This window comes from Pyricularia oryzae, chromosome 4 (assembly GCF_000002495.2).
Source record: "Pyricularia oryzae 70-15 chromosome 4, whole genome shotgun sequence".
NCBI lineage: Eukaryota > Fungi > Ascomycota > Sordariomycetes > Magnaporthales > Pyriculariaceae > Pyricularia > Pyricularia oryzae.
In genome coordinates, this window is record NC_017851.1 from 4943642 (window position 1) to 4967909 (window position 24268).

Here is a 24268-nt window from a genome sequence, read left to right on the forward strand (position 1 = left end):
AATGTAACCCCCATTGCTTACAGATCCCACGTGGAATCACAGATCCGTGATCCTCGCTAGCTTTGCCAAAAGTCAAAGTTTGCACGGCGATTTTGGCCCCTGCGAGTATGGAATTGTCCAAGATATCTTCACCGACTTTCTGCATATCACAAAACTCAAAATAAAGTCGATTTATACTTTTCTTCAGCGTGGCATTCTGACCTAGCATCTAACCAGCTGGCAGCCATGCGCCCCACGGATCAACAGAGAGGACAGTGGGTAAGAATTTCGGTTATCGAAGTCAATGACGTGAGCCCAACCCCGTTGGGTTAATTCCCCTTCCGGTTGGACCAATTCTCCTTCCGGCTGGACTTCTTCCCCGTCCGGTAAAGATCAGCGGCCCCCGTGTCGCTGCATCGAAAGAGGAAAATGGAACGCAATTACAAATTGCGCTTTGTACGCTTTACGTGCAATTCGTGCATCCATAGAGGTGCCAACATTTACTCAAAGGACACGCACACGAGCATGTGACCTAGAATGCTTAGCGGGTCGGTCCTTCCCCCGGATGCTTGCCGGAATAAACAATGGCGTGCTTAATAAATCAAACTTTCTTGATCTGCTAAATACTATGCAAGCCTTTGAGGTTCCATCCAGCTGATTTACGGTGCATATTATGGTTGCTGTCCATGAAGTTAATCTCCAGCTGCGAAGGACGAACAACAAAGACAACGTTTCTTTTAAGGTACCACCACCTAATCACAATTACACAATGGCATCCAGCCCAAGTGCCGCCACCAAGCCCCTCCTCTTAGTGTTTGGCCCTCTGCCGCTGTCGATAGACATAAGCACCATATCTGGCATATGTGAACTTGCAAATAATTCCAATCAGGGCTGGCTACTGGACATCTCATTTAACCTTGTTAAGGACTACAGCACAGCACGCCCCGTCCTCTCCTCGCTCGGCCAAGACAAGTCATGTCACGAGACTGGTGCTGCGCAGCTGGATAGCCTCAGCCGGTTCGTGGATAGGAACGCGACCGCACAAGAGAGGGCAAGAGCGGCGAGATCGATATCCTTTCCGCTCGCCAACAAGCTTCTCATCCCACTCGTGCTCGTAGCCCAGCTGGCGCAGTATGGCGAGTTCTTGGTCCGCGCTGGCATGGGCCACGGCCTACAGTCCTCAGGGCCAGAGTCCAGCGACTCGGTACAGGTCGAGGCGGTCGGCTACTGCGTTGGTCTTTTGAGTGCCTTTGTCGTCACGAGTTCCAGGAATGAGGCTCAGTTCAGGATGTACGCGGCCGCAGCCATCCGGCTTGGCATGCTCATCGGAAGTGTGGTGGATATACACGAGGGGCCAGGAGGACCCAAGTCGGGAGCGCTAAGCATCTCGTGGCAGCAGTTGGAAGCCGATGGCGGCGTTCCCTCTGCTCTGGAAAGCATCCTCAAGAGCTTCCCAGAAACCTACATGTCAAACTGGTTCGACCGAAATAGCGCCACTGTAACCGGACCTCTGCATACACTGCCCTCCCTGCGGCACTCCCTCAAGGCGGCATCGATACAGTCCACCATCGTATCTGGACTTCACGGCCGGTACCACGACACCCACCACACCGACCCGACCGCCAAGCTCGAGGCCTTCTGCGACGCGCACCCCGAGTTCCAGCTGCCCGACGCATCGGCCTGCTGCCTGCCGCCACGCCTCAACGATGGCAAGGGCGCGGTTCGCCAAGGTCGCCTGCACCAGCATGCGTTGCGCGCCATTCTGGTCGACACACTGCGGTGGTTCGAGACGTTTCGGACGGTTGAGCGTGAATTTCTGCGCGACGGCGAGGTCGTCGTGTTTGGTCTCGAGAGGCCCATACCGCCGTCCAGGGTTTCGGAGCTTGCGTCGCGCGTAAGGTACAACTACATGAGCCGTCATGCCGCGGGCACAGGCCCGGCCGACTACTGCTGTACGAGCCCCCTGCACCGCCTGGGTGTTAGAACTTAGAACCTGCTAACTAGATAAAATGTGCTTGCTACCTAGCCCCAGATGCCACACCTTACTCAAAAGATGACATAGCAATAGTCGGCATGTCGGCAAAGGTGGCCGGCGCAGACAGCCTGGAAGAGTTTTGGGACCTTCTCTGCGCCGGCAAGTCCCAGCACGTCCCGGTACCCCGAGACCGCTTTGGCGTCTACGACAAGACCATGCTGCGCACGCCAGACCAGTCGCGCAGGTGGTTCGCGAACCTACTCTCGGCCCCGGAGGAATTCGACCACCGCTTCTTCGGAAAGACGCCGCGCGAGAGCGCCGCCATGGACCCGCAGCAGCGGCTCATGCTGCAGGTGGCGTATCAGGCAGTCGAGCAGGCGGGCTACTTGAACAACAACAACAGCAACAACAGCAGCAGCAGTGACCGCGTCGGCTGCTTCGTCGGCTGCAGCACGTGCGACTACGAGCAAAACGTAGCCTGCCACGCGCCCACGGCCTTTTCGGCGACGGGCCAGCTGCGCGCCTTTGCGGTCGGCAGGGTGAGCCACTTTTTCGGCTGGACCGGGCCGAGCGTGACGCTCGACACGGCGTGCTCCTCGTCCGCCGTGGCCGTCCACCAGGCCTGCCGCGCCATCCTGGCCGGCGACTGCGACGCGGCGCTGGCGGGCGGCGCCTTTGTCATGTGCGGTCCGCAGTGGTTCCAGGACCTGGGCGCCGCGTCCTTCCTGAGCCCCACGGGCCAGTGCAAGCCGTTTGATGCCGCCGCCGACGGGTACTGCCGCGGGGACGGCGTCGCGGCTGTTTTTCTCAAGAGGATGGACAAGGCCCTCGCCGACGGGGATGAGATACTCGGCGTGATTGGGGCCACCGTGGTGCAGCAGAATCGAAACTCGACGCCCATTGTTGTGCCTAACGAGTCGTCCCTGTCGGACCTTTTCAGCACGGCCTTGGACAAGGCGGGTGTCGACGCGAGCCATGTGTCAGTGATTGAGGCTCATGGCACTGGGACGGCAGGTGAGTCGAGTCCTTTTCAATTCGGCTTCCACAGCTGTTTTCCCCTTGAATCCGTTCTCTGCTTACTTTGTGGATATTGCAGTTGGTGATCCGGCCGAGTACGGCGCAATACGACAAGTCTTTGGCGGCTCGAAACGCCATACGCCACTCTCCCTCGGCTCCGTCAAGGGAACCATTGGCCACACCGAGTGCACAGCAGGTGTCATCTCGCTCATCAAGGTCGTTCTCATGATGTGCACGGCCAAGATTCCTCCACAGGTCTCCTTCAATACCATCAACCCGTCTCTCAAAGCTAGCCCCGCCGACATGATTGACATCCAAAACACAGGGTCCGTCAAAGCCTGGGATGTCCCAAACAAAGTAGCACTGGTAAACAGCTACGGCGCCTCGGGTTCCAACACCTGCATCCTTGTCAAGCAGCCGCCCCGGGCTGTAAAGACAAGACTAGCGGTGAATGTTGAGGAGAGTGGTGACCGGCAGTACCCATTCTGGCTTTCGGCCCACGACGAGCAGGCCCTGCGGCGATGTGCAGGAGCACTTCAAAAATTCATCTCCAAACTGAGGGACAATTCATCAGCCGGCATTGCACCGCCGTCACTAGCAAAGATTTCAGCAAGCGCATCCCGCCAAAGAGACCGGACCCTCCCCCGTTCCCTCTTCACAAAAGCCTCCACGCTGGACGAGCTCGAGCGCAAGCTTCAAGCCTTTCGGGATGATGTCCAGCCGCACGCCGACGCTTCCACCCCCGCCCCGGTCCACAAGCCCGTCATCCTTTGCTTCGGCGGCCAGGTGTCGACCAGCGTCGGTCTCGACCGGGACGTCTTTGACCGCACCGCCATCCTGCGCACGCACCTGGACGAGGTCGACGCCGTGGCCAGGGCCCAGGGCGCCGGCAGCATCTACCCGGCGATATTCCAGACCACGCCGCTCGCGGACCCCGTGCAGCTGCAGGTCGCGCTGCTGGCGCTGCAGTACGCGACCGCCCGCTGCTGGATGGACTGCGGCGTGGAGCCGGCCTCGGTGGTCGGCCACAGCTTTGGCGAGTTCGCCGCGGCCTGCGTCGCCGGCGTCCTGAGCCTGCGGGACACGGTCAGGCTGGTCGCCTGCCGCGCCCGTCTCGTGCGCGATCGCTGGGGCGCCGACAGGGGGCGCATGCTCGCCGTCGAGGCGGACCTGGCGGACGTGCGGGACGCGGTGGCGGGCTCTGGCGGCCAGGCGGCTGTGGCGTGCTACAATGGGCCTCGCAGCTTCACGCTCTCTGGGACCACCGCGGCCGTGGAGGCTGTTGCGAGGGACTTGGATTTGAAAGGCCGTGCTGCTTCGGGAGCCAGCAAGTCGGTCAAGGTAAAGCTGCTGAACGTCTCGCATGCCTTTCACAGTCCTCTCGTTGAGCCTCACCTTGTTGAGGGTCTGGGACGGTGCGCTCAGACCTTGACCTTTAGCAAACAGACTATTCATGTTGAAAAGGCCGTCGAGTTTGAGGCTGGAGATGAGAGGCTGGATGCCACATATTTCCCTAGCCAGATGAGGAACCCGGTATACTTCCATCACGCCGTCAAGCGGCTGGCGGACAGGTACCAGAGCACGGGGGCCATATTCCTCGAGGCGGGCTCCGCATCCACCATCACCAACATGGCCAGCCGGGTCCTCGTCGGCCAGCCGGATGGACACTTCAAGTTCCAGCCCATAGCCATCACCAGCGGCGGTCCAGCAACCAAGTCTACAAAGTGCTGGGACGGCCTCGTGGATGCAACGCTGAATCTCTGGAGAGCCGGCGCCGGGCCAGCGACACAGTTCTGGGCACACCATCCCCTACAAGCCAGAAGTGACCCATCGCCGCCCTTGCTGCTCCCGCCGTACCAGTTTGAGCCCTCACGTCACTGGCTCGATCGTCTCCCTTTTCCCGGAGACCTGCCAGGGGCTGCGGGAGATGAGGCTATGCACAACGCTTCGCCCAGTGGCTTGGTCTACTTCGACGGCTTGGTAGATGGCGACAGTGACAAGATCAGATTCCGTGTCAACAACAAACACCCCCGCTACAAGAAGCTTATGGATGGCCATTTAATGGCTCGGACAGCTGCAGTCTGCCCCGTCTTTGTGCAGCTGGACCTTGTTGTTCAGGCTCTAAGCATGACCATTTGCACACCTCCCGGCCTTCAGGATAACCGAGACAGCAGCAGTTTACTCTCTGCACTGGGAAAACAGCCCCTTATCTCCGACGTGGTCTGCTCCGCACCCCTCTGCGACAACCCGGATCAAATGGTCTGGCTTGAGATGCCGCCCGCTTCGACGCAGTGTAGTCTTCTTCGCTCCAAGAACAATGGTGATGATCGATATGTCGACCGAGACCATGGCGACAGGTCCGAGTTCCACTTTGAGGTTTACAGCACCGACAAGCTCGAATCGGCTTCGGGCCCCGGTCTTCACAACAAAATCGTGCACACGACGGGAAAAATCACCCTCGCCTCCCGCGGCGACCCGGCAGTCGGACGAGAAGTGGCGCAGTTTGCACGCCTCGTCGACATGGGCCAGGTCGAGCGGCTGCTGCACGGCAGCGCCATGGACCTGGACAACAGCCTCTCGCACAACAGCGTCTACCACATGTTTGAGGACGTGGTCGAGTACTGCGCCGAGTACCGTGGCATCCAAAGACTGATATCCCGCGACAGGCAGACCGCAGCCATCGTCAACCGCCGACTCGACGACGACGACCACGCGGGGCAGGCGTCGTGGATCAAGCCCTGCACGGCGGACACGCTGGCGCAGGTCGCCGGGATGTGGATGAACTGCCTGGCCGTGGACCGGGACCCCACCTGCATCTACGTCTTTAGCGGACTGGAGCGGTGGCTGAGAGTCCCGGGCCCGGAGGACCATCGTCCGCCGTCTGACATGCATGTGCTGGCGACGCATCACCGCACGTCCGACAGGTCGGCCGTCAGTGACGTGTTTGCTTTCGATGCTTCGACCGGGAAGCTGCTCGAGGTCATGCTCGGGGTGAGCTGGGCCAAGGTGCCTCGGTCCAACATGCAGAGGACGCTTGCACGTTGCGCTGGGGCTAGCCGTCCCGAGCCAACACGACATATGCCCAAGTCGCACTCGGCAGTGACGGTACCTTTTGCAAACACTGCCGACCACGGACGGCCCGAGGCGAGACACGCTGCCAAGTCTGACTCTGCGGCGACAGGGAGCGCAAAGAAGCAGGAAGTTGCACGCACGCTCATCAATATCCTAGTCCAACTCTCAGGCCTCGATGCATGCGACGTCACCCACGACAGCGAGCTTGTAAATCTCGGTATCGACTCGCTCATGAACATGGAACTGGCGTCTGATATCCGAGGTGCCCTGAAGCTCGAGGTAGACGAGGGCGCCCTGATGGAAGCGAGGACCGTTGCTGAGCTGATTTCATATGTGCAAAATCTCGTCGAATTACAGAGTCCAAGCACTCGTAAGCCTCCATCAGGTTTGTTGGTTACCGGGCATTCTTTTCATCAGAGCCCAAAGTCTGAAGAGTCCATCCTGGCGTCGACGGTTTCGGCAGTCGATGCGTATAGTGCCGACACGAGTCCAACCAGGTCAGAACCGGACCTTTCCACGCCGCTCTGGCCCCCGTCGTCTGTTGGAGAGCCACACCGTCAAGACACATCAAAGAATGATTTTCCGGCTTGACAATTAGCGGCCCGCCAGGCCGTGGTGATGGACTACGTCCGCACCATGACCCAAGGCTGGGCCACCCCTCTAGAACTAGAAGCCGCCACCAAGCAATCCACCGGACCCAGAGCCGCGAGGACACAAGACCGCGTGGTGGTGGTGACGGGCGGCACGGGCGGTCTAGGCGCGCACCTGGTAGCGAGACTCGTCACGGACCCCAGCGTCGCGCGCGTCATCTGTCTCAACCGCCGCAAGCCCCACAGCGACGCCGCCGCGCGCCAGCACCAAGCCGTCCTGGCCAAGACGGGCCTGGACCTCGACGACCCGCGCCACTCCTCGGCCAGATCCAAGCTCGTGGTCTGGGAGACGGACCTGTCGCAGCCGGCGCTGGGCCTCGACGACGCGGCCTACGAGGACCTGACGCACAGCGCCGGCGAGATCGTGCACAACGGCTGGCTCATGACGCTGAGCCGGGGCGTGGACGGCTTCGAGCCGCAGCTGCGCGTCATGCGGCGCGTGCTGGACCTGGCGCGCGACGCGGCGCTGCGCCAGCCCGCCGCCGTCGTCGTCTTCCAGTTCGTGTCGTCGGTCGCCGTGGTGGGGCGGGCGCCCGCGGGCGCCGTGTGCGAGGAGCGCGTGCGCGGCGTCGAGAGCGTGCTGCCGGCCGGGTACGCCGAGGCCAAGTGGGCGTGCGAGCTCATGGTGGACGCGACGCTGCACGACGGGCGGTGGGGCGGCGCGTTCCGGCCCATGGCGGTGCGGCTGGGCCAGATCGCGGCCTCGCGCGCCACGGGCTACTGGAACGCGGCCGAGCACGTCTCCTTCATGATCAAGTCGTCGCTGACCCTCGGGGTCCTGCCGCGGCTGGGCGGCGTGCTGTCCTGGACGCCCGTGGAAGACGTCGCCGGGACGCTGGTCGATCTGCTCGCGGCGCCCCGGCCCTATCCCGTCTATCATGTGGACAACCCGGTCAGGCAGCCCTGGGGGGACATGATTGCCCTGCTGGGCCAGGAGCTTGGCCTGCACGGCGAGTGCACGGTTCCGTTTGGCGAGTGGGTGCGGCGGGTGCGTGAGCTTGGCGCGGGGGCGGGCAACCCTGCCTATGTGCTTGTTGACTTTCTCGAGGCCAACTTTGAGCACATTTCGTGCGGCGGCATGTTACTCGAGACCAGCCATTCCCAGGAGCACTCTGAAACAATGCGTCAGGTCCGGCCATTCGATGCAGGGTTGGTGCGTTTGTTTATCCAGAGGTGGAGGGAATCGGGCTTCTTGCCCTTGTAGTTACATAGGAATATGAACGTGGAGATTTGACACAGATATTAATATTACTGCAGAATTAATTGATCCAACGAACTGTCGAAACGATTGCTAACTAATATTTGATGCTCTCGAAAAGGTGCGACCAAGTCAGTGAACAGCATTGTACTTTTTCTACTTTGTTACTATTGCAAGCAAGCATAGCGCCTTGGATGACATACGTCACATACTGGCCAACCTTCAAGGCTTGCTTTTTGTCATGTTCAAATCGACAAATCATTGCGTCGCAGCCAGTAATCGGCGAGGGTATGAACCTCGAATTGCAACTTTGATCCCCGCACACTCTATGCATTTCCGGTTTACAATTACGTGGCATTTTATCGCCGTTCAATATCTGTCAAGTCTCGGCAAAGCTTTCAAGGAAACAGATTGTGAAACAATTTAAAAATAAAATTTACTATAAGCTATATTCGAAAAAATCAGACAAATCTTGCGCTATATAAAACCAGGTGCCTAGGCTGACGAAAAGTCATCCCAAGACAAACATTGTCAATGCCCTAGCCCTGTACTTGTTTGCTATGCCGCGTTTGCAGCTCTCCCCCAGCGACCCTCTTGTCAACCCGGGGGCTCTTTCAGACGGTCTCCAGTAGGCCCATTCTAGACAGCCGGGGCTTGGCCGTGCGAGGAGAAGCCTGCCTTGACCGAAGTCTTGAAACCTCCGAAGCCGAAGCGGTTGGGGCGACGAATCTGGGGCGGAGCATCAGGGTCTGAAGCACCGGCGCTGGGGTCAGCGCCTTGGCCACCGGCTTGACCGTTGTTCATGAACCTTCCCCTCATCTTGTTGAGACCGCTGGAAAATCCGAAGCGGCGGCGGCCACCCTGGGTCTGGGCTGCGGCAGCAGGATCGGCGTTGGGGTCGGCGTTGGGGTCAGCGCTGGGGTCAGCCATCTGGCCGGCGCCTTGACCGCCGCCTTGACCGTAGTTTCGGAGCCTTCCCTTCATCTTGTTCAAACCGCTGGAGAATCCGAAGCGGCGGCGGCCACCCTGGGTCTGGGCTGCAGCAGCAGGATCGGCGTTGGGGTCAGCGTTGGGGTCAGCCATCTGGCCAGCGCCCTGGCCGCCGCCTTGACCGAAGTTTCGGAGCCTTCCCTTCATCTTGTTCAGACCGCTAGAAAATCCGAAGCGGCGGCGGCCACCTGGAGCGGCACCACCAGCAGCAGCACCCTCGTCAGCACCGCCCGGGATCCCGGCGCCTTGACCCTGGGCTCCCATGGCGGCTGCTCCGCTCGGGTCGAGACGGTCGGCAACCTTCCTGCAAACCCCGGCGACGCACCTGGACAGCGGGTCCAGTCTGCTCTGTCTCCCGGCACCCGCGGCGGCACCGGCTGCTCCACCAGCGGCACCACCCATGGCGGCGGCTGCTGCGGGATTGGGGCTGTCAAACCTGTCAGGCGCGTCATGGAACCCCTCCTCGCCCGTGGGGTCTCGGCGGAGGCTGTGCGACTGGGCGGCACCACCCTGTCCCATGGGGCTACCCATGGAAGACTGCCTGCTGAAACTGCCCGATGGGTCCGAGCTGCCCGACCCGGAACTCATGGGATCTTGACCGAAACGGTCCGACCCCATGAAGGCACCTTGTCGGGTCAGTGGCGGAGGAGAACTCGGAGAGCCCGGCGGGAACCCGGCGCCCAGAGGCCGACTCGGGCTGGGCCAGCTGTTGGCGCGGGGAATGCCTTGGCCATTGCCGGACGCGGGCTGGCGTGCCACCTCGGGATTCGAGGCCGAACCCGGGCTGTGGCGGGTGATGGAGCAGCTGATGGCGAACCCCATTCGCTTCCAAAGGCCTGCACCTTCGGGGAGACCACGGCGGCAGTGCCTGTCGATATCACCCTGGGGGGCGCCGAGTGCTCCCGGGACGATCGCTCCCAGGGCAGCAATCTGCAAAATGTTGGCGGGTCTCATTTTGGAAAAGAAAAGGAAAAAAAAGAGTGAAGATTGAGACCGTGAATAGGCAAATAGGCTGGTTTTAGTAAAGCGAAGAATAAAGAGAGTGATAAGGAAATAAAAGGAAAAAAAAAGAAAGGAAACGCGGACCGCGAAACGAGGGAACACAAGGAAATAAACCCAAATGTTTGATTCCAAAAGGGATGGGAAAAAAAGAGAAGTCAAGACAATTGTGCAAAGAATGGGAGGCTATTGTTTTATACAAAAGGTTGAAAAGACATGACAATATTGGCTACAAAAGTGCACATGGTTAAACCCAGGTGGGATTGGCTGAGCATAGTCAATCATGGCAGAAATAAACACACCTAACCCGTATCAAAAGCGGATCTTACACAATGCATGAGCGGTCACGTTTCCGAATTGCAGATCCTCTACATCTCCATCCCTCAAAATAGAAAAGCTTGGTTACCTCGTGGCCCGCCCCGACTCTTTGGTGTATTATAACCGATTGAGCCAAGAATTTTTAGCAGGGTGACTCTTTTTTGTTGCTCAGCGCTACTGGATAACCCTCGCGGGGCTGAGGGATTGCTGCCAAAAAGGTGCATGTGCACCAGCTCGGGCCCCAGGTCCCTGTCTGTGGCGGCCGCAGAGGTGAATCACCGCAAAAAGCTCCGGGCACGGCATTTCCATGGTTTTTTCTGGTCCTTTTTTTTTTTTTTGCGGCCTCGGTGTTGCTCATCTGAACAAAGACACGTTTTCAGCTTACCCGTGTACGGTAGGGTTTGCGCGACGCGAGCCGAAAGTCAAGGGCTCGGCCGCGTTGAGTACATTGCACTGAACTTTAAGAATAGAATAAAATGAGGGCAGAGCAATAATATTAGGGAACAAGACCCATGTGACGCCATCGATGGACAAATGAAGGTGAATAAGGAGCGGTCACGGCTGTTGTCGAGTCGGGTTCATCCAACTATCACGACTCGTTCTCCACTGTGCCCCCCCATCTGATCTGGATACCATCATATTTAACTCCCTGAATCGTCTAGCATGTTCCTTGCATGTTCAATGATAAAGTATCTTGGCTGGAGCTCAGAGCCCAACACTCAAAGAGATGCTTGGTGTTTGTAGGAAATCGCACATAGTTCGGATGTTATCGTCGTAAAGGCAGGGGGTTATACGGTTCACTAGTACGCCATTGGGGGAATGGGGTGGTAATACGATCCCAAATAACGGCATGACCCGCTTCATCATTGCGCTCAATGCAGAAATACGTTTCCTCGCTCCGATAGATACAAAGGGCAATCCTGACTATGGCTTCAAGCAGTGCGTATATCAAGGCCCTCTATCCATTTCTCTTGATCCAGAATCAGAGGGAAGCAAAAGCGATAGGATGTAGTTTGAGAAGATAATTGAATCATGACCAGAAGCCTGGTGCTCATTGCACCCATCGCTACAAACAGATCTTTTCTGGAGAATTCAACGCAGAGAGGCAGCTTGTGCGCGGCTAAGTGAAGAAGGGTGTAGGAGCTGGCAATTATGTCCATTGTAGGCCTTTTTGCAGATTACGTCTAGTTTAACTTTCTGATGGCTTGCATCATGGTGCACTTCTGTATCCTCTTTGCACATTGGTTCGAATGTATTTCTCAAGTCTTTGGACTTGTTTTTCGTTTCTTTTTCTTTTGCGTTCTCATTTCGACGAATTTTCACAACTTCAACATACAGGTAAACGCGTTGGTCTCGGTGACATCCTGCCAAAGCTGAGTTTGTTTGCATTCTCGCCGCTATTATCAGTTTCGTCGAGCTATCGTTTGTAAGCCCCAAAGCTCTTTAAAGTCACTCAACGATGGGTTTGAAGAGAGCTTAGAGGACATACAAAGGACCTTCTCGCCCAGGTTCATCTCAAGATACTGGAACTTATCATTGCATTTATCATTGCATTTAACACTTTCTATTCAATTCTTGCGGCAGTTAAATAATAGACGTCCAACTATTCCGATCCTTTTACAAGATATTCGGCAGCAAAAGGTGTGTATATTAAGTACTATAACTAGTTAGGAATGGTGAATTGTAAATTTCTAAAATCGAGATACTTTACCCATCGTATCATAGGCTGGGTATTTGAAGTGCCTTATCTGTCGTCGCTGGATCGTCTGACAAAATGGTACAAAAGTACTTTTTATATAGACTTTGTACACCTTGTATGCTAAGCATCCCAGTCGGGATCGTCGGTCTTCTCATTTTGCATAAAAGACCAAAAGTGGCCGTTTATGCCCTGACTCAGATTAGGATACGGTATGCTATTTATATGGGTCGGTCAGGACGGCCAGCATATTGTGGCTAGTCCAGCTCGTACAGCAATAGTCCCTCGCATACAATAGATAGACAAAAACAGAAATATTATATTACGGTTATGCAACTTAAATATGGTTGTGGTTATTTCACCCATTTGCTAGTTCGCTTAAACAGGCCCTAAATGGATACGGTTACAGTGCTATTATCGAAGGTATAAATCAAACCACCAACAAATATTACAGTTTATGTTGATAGGCCTTTCGTAAATCGATCGATCAACAAAACGTTGTTATTGGGTAAAAGGTAGTATATTCTTGTCTAACGACTAATCTGTCTACGTTCGAGCTTCTAATCGTCTTTCTCCTCTTATACCCGTGATCGAGGATCGGATGAGTCACGTGCGGGTCCGCACGTGAGTCATCGATTGAATTGATGAATTGAACGCAATCCCTTCTATTCCAACAGTTTACACTATTTGCATACGCCAGTGATATGCACTGCTTGCAACGAACGCACGCATTTGTGTTGCGACTAAAAAATCAATAAAATTTCGCGTTTGCGTTTTTATTTTTTTGCAGTGCATGTGGTGCTGTGCAGATGATGCCAATGGCAAAAGTCCGCAATCCGCGCGCGCAATGTGGTGGCAGTTGGTACTTGCGATGATAGCACTGTAACCGTATCCACTTACTAATTCTAGTCTAGGTCTATCTAGTTGTTTAAACGAACTGACGGGCGGAGTAACCACAGCCTTAAATGTTAATCCAAATAGTGCACTTAGCCAACACTTATCAGAGTGCCACTTTAGCAGACCATTTACCACGTATTTTGGACATTTGCGAATTGCAAATGGCGGTGTTATCCCTGCAGCTTGGTGGTTGGCTATACGTAGTAAATATTTGAGCGGCATTGAGCCTCAAAATCACAGACCAGGACAAAAGACAAGCTTTATCGCCAGTTAACATTGTTTTGCAGTTCGTTCGTTCCCAGCTTGTCCCACAAGTGGTCAATATATCTATTTAAACATTCATTTCAATAAACTCAGTTACTCTATTAACGTTCCCAAGTTACCAAACCAACCCACTTTCTCTGCAAAATGAGGACCTCCGTCATTTTAAATACCTTGGTTTGGCCAGCGCCGCTGCGCCGCAACCGCCAGGGTTGGTCGGCCTTCCCAGGGTTCAAACGAGGGTAGTAAACGTGACCGCAACTATAATAATTGTATGGACGATTGCAAGGCAAAACAAGCAAGGAAATCGAAACCTATAGATTGCTTCGAGATTTGCAAACATCACATGACTCCGCCTGTCGAAGATCACGGAGCACACGGGGATGATGCGGAAAGCCGCCGGCGAAGAAACTGGGGTCTAGGGTATCAAGACTTCGTTTCATGGATCTGGTTTGCTGTTATATGCTAGGCTCTGTCTGGAAAATTCTGGCCATGAATTATTGTTTATATGTGACCTTTAATTACAAACCGTAACCCGAATATGCTGGCTACTTCAACGAGGACAACAGTAGATACCTAGGTCATTACTCAAAGCTACACATCTCAACATTTCTCACTTGCCACCGACAGCCCTGCCGCCCCGCTTGGCGGCCTCCTCGTACATCTTTTGTATGTCCTTCCTCCACTGGTCCTTGTCGATCCTCGTGACGCGGCGGTCGTACGTCACCAGACCGTTGACCTCGCCCTCGACGTCGCTCGTCTGCGTGTAGACGGCGCCCGAGCACTCGTAGCGCGTGATCTGGTCGGCCAGCTCGTTGAGGAGCTGCGTCGCCCGGTGGTTGTACGAGTCTCCGGTGGAGTGGATCTCGTACGTCTGCGGGATGTCGCGGATGGCGTCGGATACGTTCCAGAGGCTTTTTGTTTGTGTGAGTAGGATGAATTATTTTTGGAAAAGTGGGGGGATGAGGTTAGACCAAAACAAAAGAATACTCACTGCTCAATGGTAGTGTTCATACCAAGCCCACCAAACTCGCCCTGGAACCCAATGCGCGAGCTGTCGTGCGGCCCGGCGGGCTGCGAGTAAAAGGGCGCGCCGCACTGCGCCGAGGCGTAGTGGTGGTTGTCGGAAAAGTCGCCAAAGCCGTGGTCGTTCCAGCCGCTGACGGCGTCGATCAGCCTGGTGGGGTCGAGGGCGCGCACGCGCTGGACGAGCTCGTTCTCGGGCCAGGGGGGACCGTCGCGGCGCTGGGCCCAGCCTTCGTTGTAGATGATCCAGGTCACGATGGACGGGTACGACTTGTGCTCCTCGATCAGGAGCTCCAGCTGTCGGCCAAACTCGGCCTGGTCGGCGTCGTTGGGCTGCCGGCCGTCGGCGCACATGGACGGCATGTCCTGGATCACCATGAGGCCGAGCTCGTCGCAGGCGCGGTAGAAGAGGTCGGGTTCGATTTTGATCTGTGGGAGGTGGTTTTTTGTTAGTTGAGACTTGAGAGGTGAACATAGATGAAAGAAACTCTAGAGAAAATCAAGGTCAAGACAACAAAACTTACGTGCTTGCGGACCATGTTCATCCCAATGCTCTTGAGCAGCTTCAGATCAGACACCATGGCCTCATAGTTTGGTGGCGTGTGGAGTCCATCGGGCCAGTACCCCTGGTCCAGAGTGCCGAATTGAAAGACGAATTCGCCGTTGAGCAGCGGCCTCTGTATGCCATTGACCTGACCACGGCTGACGGTCCTGAAAGCAGTGTAGCTGTCCACGCTGTCGTCTCCCATCTTGACCGTCAGGTTGTACAGGGTAGGGGTCTCAGGCCACCACAGCTTGGGCGAGTTGACGGTGAAGTGGAACTCGGTGTTGGCAGTGCCCTTGCCCGAACCGACCTCAGCCCCGGACGCGTCCATAACCTTGACCTCGACCTCGGCCGCGGTCCCGTTGACGCTGCTGTGCGCCTTGACCGTCACCTTGCCGTCGCTGCCCGCCGCCACGTCGAGCTGCGTGATCCTCCCGGACGCCGGCACCGACTCGAGCCAGACGGTCTGCCAGATGCCGGAGCAGGCGCGGTAAAAGATGTGCGAGGGGCGCGTGGTCTGCTTGCCGATGGGCGCAAACGAGCCCTGCCTGTCAGTCGGGTCGCGCACCCACACGGTCAGGAGGTTGTCGGTGCCGTTGGCGGCCAGCGAGTCGGTGACGTCGACGCTGTAGCGAAAGTACCCACCGACGTGCCGGGCCAGCTCCTTGCCGTTGACAAAGACGCGGCTCTCGTAGTCGACGGCCTCAAAGTTGATCAGCACGCGCTTGCCGCCCGCCCTCCAGCCCTCGGGCACCGTGAACCGCCTCGCGAACCACATGAACTCTGCGTCGAGCTCCTGCAGACCCGACAGCCCGCTCTCCACGCAGCTGGGGATCATGGTCTCACGGTCCAGCAGGCCCGCTGGTGGTGGCGCGGCGGCGCTGCTGGAGTCGCTCTTGCGAAAAGTCCAGATGCCGTTCAGCGTCTGCCAGTCGGGACGCTTGAGCAGCGGACGCGGGTGTTCGGGCCACGGGTTCGTGCCCAGCTTGTACGTCCAGTCCGTGTCCAACGGCGGCTTCTTGACCTCGTACTTTATCGGCGCCTGCTGCCGGTCAAACAGCAAGGGGTTCTGCGGGTGCGGTGAGGCCAGACCCGGCGATGCCGCCCCGAGGAGGAGGGAGAGGACCGGGAGTGCAAGGAAATGCATCATGATAGGAACCGAGAAACTTGACCCTTTTTTTTGTTGTCTCCCTTGCTGTTGGGGAGTTTTGCCTGGCTCGGTCACGACGGCGGTGTAATTAGTGCCGTCAGGTTTGTGCTAGGGCCTGTCTGAGGAGAAAATGTCAGACCTGCGCGTGGAACAGCGCAATGAGAAAGGGAGAGGAGGAAATAATAATAAAAAATAAAGAAAAGTCATACATGCAGGGTTTGACACATGTGCGCCATGACCTATGCCTTTTATACCCAGCATTGTCCCTACCTGACTTGTACAAGGTTGAGATGGACTCGGCGGCTTAGGGAGCGGGCTGGGTACCGTGCAGAAACCAAGTCGGAGGCTTGAAGAATGCTTGACCACATGCAGCCAAAAGCTTTCCTTTTCCCCCTCCACTTCCATTCACCCCGCCTCTTCAGACATCATATGATCGATCGCCTTGGAAAAGAAAGAGATTTGCAAGTGTACAAGTGCCATTTGTCCTTGGCGTGCGTCGGTGTTGCCTGACGCGAACTGGAGTGGATTTTTTGATCTGCACGAACATGTTCTGCCGTTTTGCGGGTTACATTCTGTTTTTGCATTATGGGCCTCGGGGCCCAAAATCTCAGATTTGGTTCGTTGCGTGGTACAGTTGTTTTCCCCTGGATGTGTCAACACCCCACTTAACACCTCTACACCGTGGCTGCTGAAATACTCATGTGCTAAGCAAAATTGCGGGCGTGGAATTCACCGTGCAAGAGCGGATGACATCGGTGAAACAAGTTTGGTGGCTTGCGCTTTGCGGGCCTGAGCGTGTAGAACAGAACGCCAAGGGCGCTTTCCGTCCATGCAAGTGACGGCGCTTGTATGCCGATCAAGACCTTTGTTGACTTGTTCTACAGCTGTAGGAAGTTGATTGATTTTGTTGTTTTCGTTTTTTTTTTTTTTTTTTTTTTTTTTTTTTTTTGTTACAAAACGAACAAAAAACTTCACTCTCGCTAAAATTTGGGGTGCGGTCAGCAACACAAAACAGGTAACTAGAGCATTGCAGCGAGATCTAGGCACGGTGGGCGGGCAGATGGTGACGTGATGCGAAATCTCACGGTGAAAAAGGGTCAAGCAAGTCGATTAACGCCCCGCGATTGGCGATGCGGGGAGGGAGGAAAGTGGATCAAAGCATGGATCACTGTGCTCGCTCAATTTCTGACCCGAGTAATTTCCCAGGGCAAACATCATCAAACTTTTCTTTCTTTTATGCTTGTGAAATCAATCTCCCTACACGATTCATCGCTCATGCCAGCGAAAAAAAAAAAAAAAAAAAAAATTGCCTGGTGCACAAGTCAGGTCCTGTCCGCCCCAAAATAGTACCAGTACCAAGTTTAGGTTGCCTGCATTTTAATTTGTGTACCTACATTCTGATGGATCACTGCCACTTCGAAGGTAGTATGCCTACCCCTTCATTCAACTCATGACCCCCCGACTCAGAATAAAAAGTTACATAGCATCTCCCCCGAGCGGGGTACTTGCAGGAAACTGCCGTTGAGTGGGTTCCTCGATGCAAATCAAGGTCATCCCCAAGCTTTGCCTACTGCGGAATAGCGGGCAGATGACAGCGAGCGCGTTTATTAACAACATGTCCAAGTGCTCCAATGACCTCTCTCGGTTGCTACCTACCTATCCAGGCATGTCAGCGGCTGCATATTATGTATGCCAATTCGCGACAGCTGCACACGAGTAGTAATAGGTTCTCATCAAAAGCTTCATGTCATGACCAGGTCTGTACTATGTATACCGTGATTGCCCAGATGCACAACCAGCCGAGCTTGCCTACAGTACCTTGATCCTAGGTTGCTGTTGCCCAATTAGAGACTCGGAATCATACCGTCCAATCTGACCCTTCAAACCGTACATGGATCTTCCATGTATTTTCCCCCAACCAGGCTGAATCTCGGGTTCCTGGCGTAAACTTGATTGATTCCCGTCCATGTTTGCATGACTTATTGCTTTCCCGACCGGAGCCGCACGTGCACCGGCATGCCATCCTTGAACTTTGGCGGCCCTTCTTCGTTGACCATGTAGAGCCGGTTGCCATTGTGTGTAAACTTCTTGGCAGCAGGGCCGACATTACCACTGTGTTTTGAGCACAGACGCAGGGTTAGTTTTATTTTTGCGCAAGGTCAAGAGAAGAAAAAAGGGCGGTCGACAAGGGAAAGAATCGAGAAAGAATAAAAAAAAGAAAAAAAAAGAAACTCACCAAACAACATCCCACTCATCCCAGTCACACTCGACGTCAAACTCGGCCACCACGCAGGCCACCGCCATCTTGAGCTCCGCCATGGCCAGCGGCTGACCGACGCAGTTCCTGGGCCCCTGCTCGAACGGCCGGTACCAGTTCTTCTGGTACTCGCCGGGGTGGAGCTCGTGCCCCTGCTCGACCAGCCACCTCTCGGGCACAAACTCGCGCGCGCGAGGCCAGACCGCCTCGTGGCGCATGATGGCCGAGGTCGCGTCCCAGAGCAGGTAGCCACCGACAGGGAAGGCGACCCCCTCCTGACCGCTCCCCGGCGGGCCGTACAGGCTGAAGCCCTCGGCGCCGATGCGCAGCGTGCCCACGTTGGGGTGCACGCGCAGCGTCTCCTTGATCACGGCGTTGGTGTAGACGAGCCGGTTGAGCAGGTGCGGCTCCTCCTTGATCCTGTCCGCCGGCCTGTCGCCCAGGACCTCCTCGACCTCGGCGCGCAGCTTTTCCAGCGCGGCCGGGTGTTCCGAGAGGAGCTTGATGGCGCTGGTGAGCGCAAACGTCGTCGTGTCGTGGCCCGCAAACACCATCAGCTTGGCCTCGCCCATGACGTCCCGCACCACGTCCACATACTGGAGCTTGCGGTCCTCCTTGGCGCTGTTCGCCTCGGCCGCCTTGAACAAGACATGCGGGAGGTCGATACGGTCGTTGCCAGACGGCGACGCTTTGTCCTCCTTGGCCCTGGTGTCGAATCGCCTCCGGACATAAGGGAGGAAGAAGTCGTCCATGAGCTGCTGCTGCTGCCAGACCTTGAACAGTCGCCAGGGGCTGTAGTAGCCCCAGACGTTGCCAATGTGCAGAAACATGGCCTGCCGTGAGAGTATGTCGAGCACGCCGGTCGACACGACGCTCATTGTGGTGGTTTGCTCATGGAAGCGCTTGCTCCTGGTTGAGGGCAGGCAGACTGTCGTGTTAGCATCATTTCCGTGCGAGTCATGGCCAAACAAAAAAAAAAAAAAAAAAAAAAAAAACAGGCAACGAAAGCACGAAAATCACTCACAGACAAAAGTGGTTGATCATATCCAGCGTGAACAGCTGAACCGGCCTCTGCAGCCTAAACATCGGACCCCAACCCCCTTCCTTGCCCGCCCTGCTCCTGAGCCCCTCCAGAAACACCTCTAGCTCGACAATCAGCTCCGGCACCCAAGCCATGATGTTCTGCGGGCTGAACAGCGGGTTGAGTGCCTTGCGGCGCCTCACCCACTCGTCGCCCTCGGCCGAGGAGACGTCGCGGGTCCCCGTCAGGGGCATCAGGAAGCGCTTCTGGTCCGGGAGCTTGACCTGGTTGAACTCCTGCGTGAACTGCGCCGAGACGTCCCCCGAGAAGCTCATGACCGTCGGCGGGATGAGCGGCCACAGGTCGAGGTAGACGACCGGCGGCAGCTCCGTCACGCTCTCGGGGAACACGGACCGCCAGTTCTCCTGGATCTGCAACGGCAGGAACAGCGTCGCCGCGTCCGCCGGCAGACCGGCCAGGATCTTGGGCATCAGCGGAAGGTGGCCCAGGATGGGGTTGTGCGGCATCATTGGCTGGGATGGGGTTGCTTGGTGTTAATGCGTGTCATTTTAAGGTTTTTTTGCTTCTTGTTGCTGTGTTCTCCTCCCTTCCCGAAAACCTTGCTGCATTAGGAAAGGAAAAGCAAGGCGCAAACAGCAAAAAACAAAATGACATACCACTCCCTGCTTCTGAAGCCGCTGGAACCTAGACCGGACCCTGTAGCCCACAAAGGCATAATAGACGACCGCGATGCCGATCAGCGCCGCCGTCGCGACCAATCCCAGGCGCACCAGCTTGTAGTCGACCTCGAACTGCGCAATCGCCTGCTGCAGTCGCCTGCAGAACGTCATGACATGTTCGTGAAACATTGTTCGAAGCAAGCGCTTCCTCGCGCTCAGATTCGTTTGCTGGCACTATGCGGCTATATTTCGTTGCCCTTTTGGCAAAACAAAAAGTCGCGACTACAGAAAAGCGATCAGGACACCTCCCAGAAAACCTCAGGTTTGTTCGCCATGGGGTCCTCCGCATTAAGGCAGGCCCAATCCCACCCCCGAAAAAATCCGCGACCGCAAATGGCTTGTGCTGCCGCGGGAAATTTGTGGGACATTCTCTTTGAATTTGGTCGTTCGCTGAAATGAGTGGATAATGCGTATCCATGTGGTGGACTCGACTCCAGGGTCCGGATTGGTCAACACGTAAGGCTAGACAGCTGCCAAGCTAATAGTGCGTGGCAGGAATCAGAAAAAGGGGTAGGTACAAGTACGGGAGAGTCACGCGACCGCGACAAAGGAAAAGATAAGCTAGGAAGATAACATATGCAAATATCATCATTCCAAACAAACGTCAGAAAACAACTAGAACTCGCCGACATAACTCGTAAAACAACCGCCCTTGATAACCCCCGTCAACCATGATGCCCGCAAGTCCATGCCCAAGTTGATATGCCAGAAGTGTACATAAACATTACGCTAAAACGGTTGCTCCTCGACAAGGGAGGATGAGTGCCGAAATTCTGAAAAAATGCAAATCCACTGAGGGACTTGCTATCGTGATAATCCTTGTTTTGCCTGGAATCATCTGACAGTCAGCAATGTCCTAGACAGGAGGGCCCGAAGCACTATCATTAGCGAGTTTACTGACCTTCATTTGCTCTATTCTTGCCTTGAGCTGGCTTGTCACCTCGGCAGCCCTCTTCCAGCTCTCGACTCCTTGCCCAGCAGCCGGCGCCGAAGAAGTCGGTCGCTCCAAGGACGCGTAGTTGCTCGCACCGCTCGAGTACTTCGGCCTCACACCGACGCTTTCGCCATCTCCCGCTTCTCTCCTGAACCCCCTCGCGGGGCTGCCTCTCCCGCTCGAGGTGCCACTGTTGGCATACCGGAGCTCGGGGCTCATCATCTTGTTTCGGCTGTACGGCGGCGCACGGTGATCGTCGCCGTTCTCTTTCTCTTCGCTGTGCGTGCTAGCATAGCTGATCCTATTACGCCCGTTGCTGCCGCTTCCATATCCGCCCCTTTCGCTACCATCCCTAAAGATGCCGACGTCATCTTGCGATGGAGACGGCACACTCCCAGCCGGGCTTCGTGGGTCGTCGTGCTGCATGTGCATTCCCATAGCCTCCGCTTTGCCGAGCGCCCGCTTAAGACGCTCCAGCTCGCGTCGCAAACGCTCATTTGTACTCTCGGCGGCCTCGGCGTCGCTCCTAGCCCGGACGAGCTGCGTCTCCTTGGCCTTAATGCTGAGGACGTCGCGCGTATGGTCTTCGATCAGGCCTGCGTTCTGATTCTTCAGTTCCTGAATCTCCGACATGAGTTTGACGCGCTCATGTCGAGATTCCTCCACAAGTTTTGTCAACCGATCATTGGCCGCACGGAGTTCCTCAAGCTCAGCGCGCTCAAGAGCCATGAGCCCTGATGACGGACCAGGCGACGAGGGAGCCACCGGTGCTGCCGCCGGCGCGGCGGGCTTGGCCAATGAACGCCCAGCAAGACCACCTCGGCCCATTCCCAGCTTCGGTTGCGGTGGCGGCGCTGCGTACTCGGGTTCTTCGTCGTCCATAACAGGGGGTGCAGCTGAGGGTGGCCGACGTGGAGATGCCATTGTTCCGGGGCCAGCGAGCGCTCGCTTTGCTGGTGGCTTCAGACCTCCTAGACCTGACGGCTTGGGCATGCCCAACTTGCCGCCAGCCGGTGCGGGACGGGATGTCGGTTGCGGCGCCAAAGGCTCCTCCTTTGCTGCTGGCGGGGCGGCAGCAGCCGGCTTTTTTGCACCAGCCGGCGCCTTCTTGCCACCCATCAACCGCTTCGGCGGGCCAGCTGCTGGTGCTGGCGTTTTGCCGATGATCGGTTTGGGTCTTTCCTTTGCCTTGACTTCGGCTGTCTCGAAAAACTCTTTTATCTTGTTCTTGCGAATATCGTCCAGGCCCTCAAGGTGTGCATTCATGCCGCGCTCGCCAATGATCTTCATAATCGTTCCAAGAATCTCGGCACCGCTGGCTCGCAACGTCTCTGTTGACTCGGCAAGGAGTTTCTTGGCCGATTCTACCATGGTGTTTATTTCCGGTTTGGCGGGGACATCTCTTGTTGTCCTCAAGCAGCGTATCAGAAATTTTGCAGTTCCCTCCTTGACTTGAGGATTCTTGTGAATCATGTAGGCAGTGATGTCCTCAAGACACTCTGACAGACTCGTTGACATAAAAACGGCATCTAAAGCAGCACCAAGGGCGTCGGTAACGGTTGCTTTTTTCTCCTTCAGCCTTTCAAGAATTGGCTGCATGACAACACTCCGGTACTTGCCATAGGCTTTCCGCAGTCCCTTGGCCAAGGCCTCGAGACATTGGGCCGCCTGTATAACAACCGCAATATTGGCGTCCTTCATACTCTTGGCAAACGCCCGGTTTATCTCGTTGAAATCGCCGTCTTTGATGCGAGGCACATTTAACAAGGCAAAGAGTCCTTCCAATGCCTCTTTCCTGTCCTTCCATTTCGACGAAGCGATGTTATCGTGAAAAGATGCAGGCACGGCTTTCAGGACGTCTTGCGGCTCCGCGAGGTCAAACGCATCAATCTCTGCAGGCTCCTCTGCTTCCTCCTCGCCTTCGTCGTACTCATCCCCACCCCCTACAGGTGCTCTCGCTTTTGCTTCTTGCTGGGACCTTAAGAGCCGTTCTTGCTTTGGCGCAGGTTCCGACCGTATCTTTTCAAACTGGGCCTCGAGATCCGTCTGTTGTGCCGGCTTCAGCTCGTTCCAGATCATGGGCTTCATTGCATCTCGCAGCCACCTGTAGAACTCGACAGTCAGGTTCGTTGCCTCGGCTCGGACATTCTTGTCCGCATGGCCAAAGACCTTTGGAAGCGCTTTGAGAACCGGTTTCGGATCGGCCGTCTTGCAGCCGTAGTTGTGGAAGATCTGCGTCAGGGCGGCCAATGCGGCAGCAATGACCTTGGGTTGTTTCGCCGACAATATCGGCAGAACATCCTCAATGACAGGGCCAGGCACGTCGAGTTCTATAAACAGTAAAAGAGCCTCGAGCGACGACGCCTTGGTGGCTGCTCTTGTTGACGAAAGGCCTTTCTCGAGAATGGGGGTAATGGCTTGGCCTCGTGTTCGCAGACATCCTTCCCTGCCACCGAACTTGAGAAATGCGCACAATGCCGCGATTCCTTCTTGTTGCGCCGCGACGTTGGAGTCTGCTACTGCTGACTTGAAGAGAGAAGGGTCTTGGAGGAATGGTCGAAAGGCTGGGTCGTGTTCGTCGGGTGTCTTTTCAAATTGTTTCGCGCCGTCTTCGTAAGCTTGCTTTCGCACTTTCCAGACCTAGATGGTAAAATTCCCCTGTCAATAATTGCTCATCTCGTAGCACAAGTAACCAGGCATGGAGCACGCGCACCTTGTGCACCCAACGGTCTGTCAGCGGCAAAGAGCTAAAATCCTCCTCTTGTTCCGCCATCGTGTTCTTTTTTGGGCGTCACCAGCGATGCGAAGAGGTAGTCGAGGATCAGGTCCGTCAGTTGAACGGGTCGTCCGTTTATGTTCGATTCAAAGATTGGCAGGCCAATCTCGCTGAACTGTGTTGGCGAATTTGTTAGTTCGGATGCAAGGTGAGGAGAACGTGCAGCTCGGGTTCGGAGGAGACATTCGAGCCGAAGCAATGCAAGAGGTAAACCTCCCGCAAAAGCCGCAGGTCGAGACGTTCCGTGCGATGATGCCCGAGGCGGTGTGGCACTTGATGGGGCATCTCGACGTACTTTGCCTTGCTCTGCAATTGCTCGAAGGAAATATTTCCTGTGTTGTTCAGGTTTGAGGAGGAGCCGACCGAGTTCTATGCGACGATGATAGCTGCGGTCGGATCGGGTACCGTTGCTGCTTGATTGTGATGAAGCAGCCTAAGTCGGGCATCCAGATGACGTCCAGTGCAAAAAATCGAGTAGCGCTTGAGACAGGGAGCACAAAGCTGCGGGAGGGGCTAATGCAACTCTAAGATCGTAATCGAGTAAAGTCGTTGTAGATATCTGCGTCAAACTCGCAAATGAATGTACTCGGCGCGGCAACGTCTCCGTTGAAGATGTCGTGGACAGTTGGGTGTGCATTGACATGCGATTTCCTTTGATTAATCCAATGACCGCGCCCGCGTCTAAATTTTGGCGTCCCCTCCAAGCCCGCCAACGAACCGGACCCCCTGTCCAGCGTTGTGTTGACTGCTCCTGTCGAAGTGGAGTGT

General features: G+C 56.0%; 5 protein-coding genes across 5 annotated transcripts; 1 reads left to right on the top strand and 4 right to left on the bottom strand.

The window, feature by feature from the left end:
• Nucleotides 1-748: 748 nt before the first annotated feature.
• Nucleotides 749-7897, top strand: MGG_10011 (polyketide synthase; the record flags this gene model as incomplete). The annotated part of the gene is made up of 4 exons (XM_003717445.1): nucleotides 749-1931; nucleotides 2006-2968; nucleotides 3051-6583; nucleotides 6653-7897. The coding sequence occupies 4 exons, from the start codon at nucleotides 749-751 to the stop codon at nucleotides 7895-7897; spliced, it is 6924 nt and encodes a 2307-aa protein (XP_003717493.1).
• A 633-nt stretch (nucleotides 7898-8530) lies between these two features.
• On the bottom strand, nucleotides 8531-9835 carry MGG_10010 (uncharacterized protein; the record flags this gene model as incomplete). The annotated part of the gene is made up of 1 exon (XM_003717446.1): nucleotides 8531-9835. One exon carries the CDS (start codon nucleotides 9833-9835, stop codon nucleotides 8531-8533), a length of 1305 nt encoding a protein of 434 aa, XP_003717494.1.
• Nucleotides 9836-13527: 3692 nt separating this feature from the next.
• On the bottom strand, nucleotides 13528-16248 carry MGG_13610 (hydrolase). The gene is made up of 4 exons (XM_003717447.1): nucleotides 15982-16248; nucleotides 14603-15891; nucleotides 14047-14507; nucleotides 13528-13966 (listed from the first exon to the last, which is right to left on the bottom strand). Exons 2-4 carry the CDS (start codon nucleotides 15770-15772, stop codon nucleotides 13666-13668), a joined length of 1932 nt encoding a protein of 643 aa, XP_003717495.1. The 5' UTR covers nucleotides 15773-15891; nucleotides 15982-16248; the 3' UTR covers nucleotides 13528-13665.
• A 1042-nt stretch (nucleotides 16249-17290) lies between these two features.
• Nucleotides 17291-20113, bottom strand: MGG_17246 (uncharacterized protein). The gene is made up of 4 exons (XM_003717448.1): nucleotides 19728-20113; nucleotides 19054-19583; nucleotides 18009-18938; nucleotides 17291-17884 (listed from the first exon to the last, which is right to left on the bottom strand). The coding sequence occupies exons 1-4, from the start codon at nucleotides 19917-19919 to the stop codon at nucleotides 17752-17754; spliced, it is 1785 nt and encodes a 594-aa protein (XP_003717496.1). The 5' UTR covers nucleotides 19920-20113; the 3' UTR covers nucleotides 17291-17751.
• Nucleotides 20090-24152, bottom strand: MGG_17247 (uncharacterized protein). The gene is made up of 4 exons (XM_003717449.1): nucleotides 23796-24152; nucleotides 23438-23615; nucleotides 20692-23364; nucleotides 20090-20618 (listed from the first exon to the last, which is right to left on the bottom strand). Exons 2-4 carry the CDS (start codon nucleotides 23495-23497, stop codon nucleotides 20595-20597), a joined length of 2757 nt encoding a protein of 918 aa, XP_003717497.1. The 5' UTR covers nucleotides 23498-23615; nucleotides 23796-24152; the 3' UTR covers nucleotides 20090-20594.
• Nucleotides 24153-24268: the final 116 nt, after the last annotated feature.

Excerpts from the sequence above, each read along its gene's own strand:
- MGG_13610 (XM_003717447.1), bottom strand. The coding sequence starts at position 15,772 with ATGATGCATTTCCTTGCACTCCCGGTCCTCTCCCTCCTCCTCGGGGCG. Across the intron at positions 14,508-14,602 it reads TGAACATGGTCCGCAAGCAC|ATCAAAATCGAACCCGACCT; the intron begins GTAAGTTTTGTT and ends CACCTCCCACAG. Across the intron at positions 13,967-14,046 it reads ATGAACACTACCATTGAGCA|CCTCTGGAACGTATCCGACG; the intron begins GTGAGTATTCTT and ends ACAAACAAAAAG.
- MGG_17246 (XM_003717448.1), bottom strand. The coding sequence starts at position 19,919 with ATGTTTCACGAACATGTCATGACGTTCTGCAGGCGACTGCAGCAGGCG. Across the intron at positions 18,939-19,053 it reads ATGATCAACCACTTTTGTCT|GAGCAAGCGCTTCCATGAGC; the intron begins GTGAGTGATTTT and ends GCCCTCAACCAG. Across the intron at positions 17,885-18,008 it reads GATGAGTGGGATGTTGTTTG|TGGTAATGTCGGCCCTGCTG; the intron begins GTGAGTTTCTTT and ends CTCAAAACACAG.
- MGG_17247 (XM_003717449.1), bottom strand. The coding sequence starts at position 23,497 with ATGGCGGAACAAGAGGAGGATTTTAGCTCTTTGCCGCTGACAGACCGT. Across the intron at positions 23,365-23,437 it reads CAGACCGTTGGGTGCACAAG|GTCTGGAAAGTGCGAAAGCA; the intron begins GTGCGCGTGCTC and ends TTTACCATCTAG. Across the intron at positions 20,619-20,691 it reads CAAGAATAGAGCAAATGAAG|GCAAAACAAGGATTATCACG; the intron begins GTCAGTAAACTC and ends AGATGATTCCAG.